Source organism: Opisthocomus hoazin, chromosome 29 (genome assembly GCF_030867145.1).
Source record: "Opisthocomus hoazin isolate bOpiHoa1 chromosome 29, bOpiHoa1.hap1, whole genome shotgun sequence".
Lineage (NCBI taxonomy): Eukaryota > Metazoa > Chordata > Aves > Opisthocomiformes > Opisthocomidae > Opisthocomus > Opisthocomus hoazin.
In genome coordinates, this window is record NC_134442.1 from 352,650 (window position 1) to 360,091 (window position 7,442).

At 51.4% G+C, this 7,442-nt stretch overlaps 1 protein-coding gene across 1 annotated transcript; it reads left to right on the plus strand.

Annotated features, from left to right (window-relative positions):
• Window positions 1–1,732: 1,732 nt before the first annotated feature.
• On the plus strand, window positions 1,733–2,668 carry LOC142364855 (olfactory receptor 14J1-like). Its single transcript, XM_075444978.1, has one exon. It carries the CDS (start codon window positions 1,733–1,735, stop codon window positions 2,666–2,668), a length of 936 nt encoding a protein of 311 aa, XP_075301093.1.
• Window positions 2,669–7,442: the final 4,774 nt, after the last annotated feature.

Genomic DNA, 7,442 nt, shown 5'->3' on the forward strand with positions numbered 1-7,442 from the left:
CCTGGAGGGGTCTCCAAAAGCTAGTAGATCTTACAGATTACTGGATCTGTCAGTGTCTCACTACATTTCTGTTGTAGACCAGAAGAAAATGCTCCAAAGCAGGGATTCCCTGCTGCCCTCTGGAAGGGACAGGGTGTGATGGCTGCCTTCTACTGGAGATACCTACAGGGCCGAGCAGACAGGGGTGCCCAGGGCTGTCCTTCAGAGCAGAATCCATTCACACCTGGGTTCTTTGTTTTTCCTTCGAGGGTCAGCACCCAGCCTGCCCGGGGAGCTCCCCACAGCACTGCAGGGAACAGCTGTGGGTGGAAGGAGTGACCCCTGGCAGGGCAGCATCTTTCTTCTGTTGAAATGGTGCTGTGTGGGGCAGGGCTCCTCGCAGCTCAGCATTCAGAAACGTCCAAGGGGCTGTTTCAACAGGAAGGTCAAAGTAGTGTCTGCTACAAAGGTAAGAAGATTTCCCAAATCTATGTTTTGAGTTTCTTACTCTGGCGGCAGGGGACAGGAGGAGGTGTGGAAAGAGAGGGAGTGAGAAATAGAAAAGGAGTTTTCGAATTTGAACAAGTAATTGGGACTCCTCAGCAGCCTCTTCAAGTTCTCAGTAGGTCTGCTAGGATCTTCCAAAAGTGACATCAGCCACTCCCCTGCCTATGGACAGCACCAGCTTCATCTTTGCTGGACCCATCAGGGTGTTCTGCCTTTTTGAATTTCTAACAGGAACACGCACGCAAGCAGTGCCCTGCAAACAGGTAGGTTTCTGTAGGTGAGAGCACAGTTTTGGACGGGGTCTGTGAGTGCTTACAATGAAAAGATCTGGGACAGGGAAACACCTCCCAGGAGAAAAATCTCCAGGCAGCAGGGATGTGATCAGGGAAAGCGAGGAAATGAAAACCAGAAATGCTGAAGGAGGTATGAGTCAGAAAACTCCATGTGATCCCCTCCAATGCAGAGCCCTTCCTTGGAGCAAGCCCCCTTGCCTCCTCTCCTGCCCAGCAAAACCTTTGCCCTCAGGGCTGTGGATCCAAGGCACAAACCACCTCCTGTGAAGCCCGAGCTCCAGCAGAGCCGTGGGGCAGCTCTCCATTTATGTGTCCCTTTTCCTCTGCAGCGCACAGGGGCTGGGAGGTGCCATGAGATCACTCTCCATCTCAGAATGGTGCAAGCCCAGGGCAGCTGGGAACAAGATGAGGGACAGCTCAACTCCCTTCACTCTGCACTAAGCTAAAAGCAACCCTCTTGCCTTACAGCACTAGGTCTGTTCTCCCTGAGTGCAGCACAAATGCTGAGGGATTCTGACATACAAAAACATTCTCCAGCTGAGATAGAAGGCAGCTGGAAAAAAACCCTAAACCTTTCATGCTGTCTTCTACTGTCCTAGTTCCTTAACTCCATCTGGGAGTGTAGGTGCTGGCAAGCACTTGTAAAGCAGGAACAGTTTCATCTGACAAAGTTGAACACCAGCACGTGCCCCTGCTCCACCATGCTCATGAACCCACACTTGCAGAGCAGGGCTGACTGCTCTGCAGCCAGTGGGAAGAAGTCCTGCTCCTCATGGCACTTTCATCCAGCAAAAATCAGAGCTCCAGGCATGGTGCAGAAGGAAAATCTAGAAAAAGAAAGGACAGTGTGTGTAGCAGGGTGAAGGTCTACAAGAAATGGCTCAGAGAAGAACCCCCTAACTTGTCAATGTCTTTTCCTCCTTGGACAGTGTTTCTGCTGTCAGAGGAAGGAGATGTCCAATGGCAGCTCCATCACCGAGTTTCTCCTCCTGGCTTTGGCAGATACACGGGAGCAGCAGCTCTTGCACTTCTGGCTCTTCCTCAGCATCTACCTGATTGCCCTCCTCAGCAATGGCCTCATCATCACCACCATAGCCTGCGACCACCGCCTCCACACACCCATGTACTTCTTCCTCCTCAACCTCTCCCTCATTGACCTGGGCTCCATCTCCACCGTTCTCCTAAAAGCCATGGCCAGTTCTGTCTGGGATACGAAAGCTGTCTCTTACTTGGGATGTGCTGCCCAGCTCTTTCTGTTTAACTTCTTCATTGGAGATGAGTTTTGTCTTCTGACTGTCATGGCCTATGACCGCTACACTGCCATCTGCAGACCCCTGCACTACGGGACCCTCCTGGGCAGCAGAGCTTGTGTCCACATGGCAGCCGCTGCCTGGGGCAGTGCTTTGCTCAATTCTCTCCTGCACACTGCCAATACATTTTCCATCCCCCTCTGCAAGGGCAATGCTGTGGATCAGTTCTTCTGTGAAATCCGCCAGATCCTCAAGCTCTCCTGCTCACACTCTTACCTCAGGGAAGTTGGACTTCTGGTAGTTAGTCTTTCTTTAGTTTTTGGATGTTTTGTTTTCATTGTGCTGTCCTATGTGCAGATCTTCAGGGCCGTGCTGAGGATCCCCTCTGAGCAGGGAAGGCACAAAGCCTTTTCCACGTGCCTCCCTCACCTGGCCGTGCTCTCCCTGTTTATCAGCACTGGCACGTTTGCCTACCTGAAGACCCCTTCCATCTCCTCCCCATCCCTGGACCGAGTGGTTTCATTCCTCTACTCTGTGGTTACTCCAGCAGTGAACCCCCTCATCTACAGCATGAGGAACCAGGAGCTCAAAGATGCCCTGCAGAAGCTCATTCAATCAGCATTCTTTCAGCAGCAATAATCTGCCCGTGTCTCTTCACCAGTAATTTCCAATATGCCTGGGGAATGTCCTGTGCTTTAGGTATTTTATTTGTGAGAATTCTGTTTGGCCAGAAATGTCTGCATCCACTCCACTTTTCCAGAGACATGATCCCAGTCTGTCTGACCCAAAAGTCTTTGCACTTGTTTCTGGCATGACGGTACAGATAGCCACCCATGTCACATCTCTGAAATAAAAGGGGTTTTCCTTAGTGGCAGTTTCTGGAGCTTGGGCTCTTCTTCCAAAGCTGAGGTCAGGAACAGCCTGAAGAAATTGCCCTGTGAATCTGTGCTGCTTTGCTGGGGTTTACTGTGGGATGAAGGGAAGGAGGACATGGGATGATGTGTTCAGGAGTGGGAATGGAGTGAGCTTTCACTGGTGGCCTCCCTGTCCAGCCACTTACACCACTGCCCATTCACCTCAGGTTTCTGGGTGAGTTTTGCTACACAGCCACTTCCTTCCTCCTGCTGGGATCAGTGCCTACATGGGGGGAATGGCCAGCCCTGCTCGACCTCTCTCCTTGTCCAGACACTTGCAGATCCCAGAACAGGGGGGAGCGAAACTCCACGTGGGATGCAGTTAGACGTGAGTAGGTTCCAGGGACTAGGGGAGGCTTTCTTGAGCAGGAGGAACAGAAGACAACAGGGCACAAAGGGATGTCCTGGGGATAATGACAGACAAACTACTGCTCATACCGAATACACCCTTTCTCATGCTGTGCCCAAACAGTGGGGTCACGGGTCCATGTGTGGGACAGCGGGGCTGGGTTGGAAGAGACCAGGGAACTGACAGGGACCAGGAAGCAACTGTCATGGGGTGGCTCAACCTGGAATTGGTGACTGCAAGAAAAGTCAAGAGCAAAGAGAAGAGTTTCAATTGATGGATTAGAGACCAAGGCTGAACAAGGAAAATGCAGCACTGCTCCTGAACAACGACAATGAGTTAATAAAAAGTAGACCCCATTAGGGCTGAGGGTTTCAATGTCTTCTCTGTCTGAGTCTTTCCTAAAAAGTTGTCCCTGACCTCTTTCTGCTCAAAGAAGAAGCTCAAGGATAGCATGTACTGGCAGGAACCTCATGAAATGCCAGAAGAACAAATGCCAGTGTCTACCTCTGCAGGGGACTCACCCTGACAGTGGCAGAGGCTGGGGCTGCCTGGTTGGGAGCAGACCTGTGGGAAAGGTCTTGGTGGTCAGGGAGTTGGACAGGAGGCAGCCGTGTGCCCTGGCAACCAGGGAGGCCACCAGCTTCCTGGGCTGTATGACCAGGAGCATGGCCAGGAGATTGATGTCACGGATTCTCTGGAACACTTGCTTCTAATTTCAGATCTCTAGTTCAGAAATGATATTGGTAGGCTGGACTGGGTTTAACAAAATGCCCTCAGGACAGCCAGGGAGTAGAAAACTTTGCCTGTGAGGAGCGGCTAAGGGAGCTGGGTTTGTCCAGCCCAGAGAATCAAGGAATCACAGTATGTTCGGGGTTGGAAGGGACCTCTGTGGGTCATCTAGTCCAACCCTCCTGCTGAAGCAGGGTCACCTACAGCAGGCTGCACAGGACCTTGTCCAGGCGGGTCTTGAATATCTCCAGAGAAGGAGACTCCACAACCTCTCTGAGCAGCCTGTTCCAGGGCTCTGTCATTCTCAGAGGGAAGAAGTTCCTCCTCATGTTCAGATAGAACTTCCTCTGCTTCAGTTTGTGCCCCTTGTCCTGTCGCTGGGCACCACTGGAAAGAGTTTGGCCCCATCCTCCTGACACCCACCCTGCAGATATTTTTAAGCATGTATTAGGTCCCCTCGCAGCCTTCTCTTCTTCAGGCTGAACAAGCCCAACTCCCTCAGCCTCTCCTCATAGGAGAGATGTTCCAGTCCCCTCATCATCCTTGTAGCCCTCCGCTGGACTCTCTCCAGTAGCTCTTCATCTTTCTTGAACTGGGGAGCCCAGAACTGCACACAGTACTCCAGATGAGGACTCACCAGGGCAGTGTAGAGGGAAAGAAAAACCTCCCTCGACCTGCTGGCCACACTCCTCCTAATGCATCCCAGGATGCCATTGGCCTTCTTGGCAGCCAGGGCACACTGCTGGCTCATGATTAACCTGTCGTCCACTAGGACACCCAGGTCCCTCTCCACAGAGCTGCTCTCCATCAGGTCAGCCCCAAGCCTGTACTGATGCATGGGGTTGTTCCTCCCCAGGTGCAGGACTCTGCATTTGCCTTTATTGAACCTCATCAGGTTCCTCTCTGCCCAACTCTCCAGCCTGTCCAGGTCACTCTGAATGGCAGCACAGCCTTCTGGTGTATCTACCACACCTCCCAGTTTGGTGTCATCAGCAAACTTGCTAAGGGTACATTCTAACTCTTCATCCAGGTCGTTGATCAAGACGTTAAACAAGACTGGGCCTAATACTGACCCGTGGGGGACACCACTAGTTACCGGCCTCCAACTAGACTCAGCGCCACTGACAACAACCCTCTGAGTTCTGCCGTTCAGCCTGTTCTCAATCCACCTCACCGACCACTCATCCAGCCCACAGTTCCTGAGCTTCCCTAGGAGGATGTTATGGGAGACTGTGTCGAAAGCCTTGCAGAAGTCGAGGTAGACAACATCCACGGCTCTCCCTTCATCTACCCAGCCAGTCATGCCATCGTAGAAAGCTATCAGATTGGTCAGGCATGATTTCCCCTTGGTGAAGCCATGCCGACTACTCCTGATAACCTTCTTTTCCTCCATTTGTTTGATGATGGCCTCCAGGATAAGCTGCTCCATCACCTTTTCGTGGATGGAGGAGAAGCTGAAGGGCCTGTAGTTCCCTGGGTCCTCCTTCTTGCTCTTTTTGAAGATTGGAGTGACATTGGCTTTTCTCCACACCACAGGCACCTCTCCTGTCCTCCAGGACCTCTCAAAGATGATGGAGAGTGGCTCAACAAAGACATCTGACAGCTCCCTCAGCACTCGTGGGTGCATACCATCGGGGCCCATGGATTTGTGGGTTTCCAGATTTCTCAAGCGACCTCTCATACAGTCCTCCTCGATCAAGGGAAAGTCATACTCTCTGTGGGCTTCCTCTCTTACCTCCAGGGCCTGGGATTCCTAAAGGCCAGCCTTACCACTAAAGGCTAATGTTTCAATAACTCTGTATTCTTTGCATCCTCCGTCACCAGGACACCCACCTCATTCAGCAGTGGCCCCACATTGTCCCTAGACTCCTATTTACTGCTGATGTACTTCAAGAAGCCCTTCTTGTTGTCCTTGACATCCCTTGCCAGATTCAGTTCCAGGTGGACCGTAGCCTTCCTCATTGAATCCCTGTGTGCTTTGATAACATTCCTGTACTCCTCCCAAGTGGCCTGCCCCTCTTTCCTCATTCCATGGACCTTTCCCTTCCACCTGAGCTCAGCTAGAAGCTTCTTGCTCATCCACGGGGGTCTCCTGCCTCCTTTGCTAGATTTCTTGCTCAGGTGGGTACACCGATTCTGAGCGTGGAGGACATGATATTTAAACAGTGACCAGCTGTCTTGGACTCCCCCTACCTTCTAGAGCCTTGACCCACAGGATTCCTCTGAGTAGGTCCCGGAAGAGGCCAAATTTAACTCTCCTGAAGTCCAAGATTTTGATTCTACTTATTGCCTTGCTTCCTCCACACAGGATCCTGAACTCCACCATTTACATGGTCACGCCAACCGAGGCTGCCCCAAACTTCACATACTCAACCAGTCCCTCCTTGTTTGTTAGTACAAGGTCCAGCAGAGCTGTAGGGTTTCTGGAAAAACATAGACATATTGTGAACAACCCAGCCACTCTGAATATGGACTCCGTCGGTTTGTAGTAGCACAGGCTTCAAGCAGCACAGGCCTCAAGGCCTTTCTCAGGCCGGCTGTGGGAAAACAGACCTTTCCCAGGCTGGCTGTGGGAAAGACAATCATTCTCAGGCCAGCTGCAGGTAAACAGTCGTTCTATGAATACTGACCAATCATAGTTTGAGTACTGCTTATGTAACCGGCATGTTTTATTGATAGATGTTTTTATGTATGGTGACCAATTAGAGCTGAGTGTTGTACAGAGTGTTTATGTATAGCGACTAATCATAACCGAGTGCTGTCTATATAATCCAGCTTCTTTGCTAATAAAGTTGACTGTTATGGATCATATTGGTTGAGTCCTTGACGCTGCTGCAACAAATGGCACCCGAACAGGGACCCTCAGATCAGCATTAGCATCGACGGCTGATTTCTCCAGGAAGACCGAAGACTGAGGGCTGGACCCCCAGATCGGCACTAGCGTCAATGGCTGATTTCTCCAGGGAGACCGAACCCTGAGGGAGCGAAAGCCGGCCAAAGGTGAGTGCTGCCCCGGCACCTGGGAGTTGCTAGCGCACCCAATCGGGAAAAGAAATCCCCGAAACCCTGCCCTGATCAAGCAGGCGGCCGGGGAGGAGATGGGGTCCACACTGACAAAGGAAGAGTCAGCAGTGGTTAAACTCCTCCAATACATCCTCTCCGTGAAAGGGTTACAATATGACTCGGCTGCCTTGAAGTCTCTGTTGCTTTGGGCATGGAGAAAGGACTTAATCCCCTCAGTTAATGCTGCCTTTGAAGTTCAGACTTGGGCGGATATAGGAACGAAACTGTGGGAAGAAATTAGGATGGGATCCAAGGAAGCAAGAAAATTCTCCACTTTGTGGAGGTTGAACTTTGAGACTTTAAAAGCTATGAGAACTGAGAGGGGAGTCACTGCCTTTGCTTTTGCTGTGTTAACACC

Excerpts from the sequence above, each read along its gene's own strand:
- LOC142364855 (XM_075444978.1), top strand. The coding sequence starts at position 1,733 with ATGTCCAATGGCAGCTCCATCACCGAGTTTCTCCTCCTGGCTTTGGCA.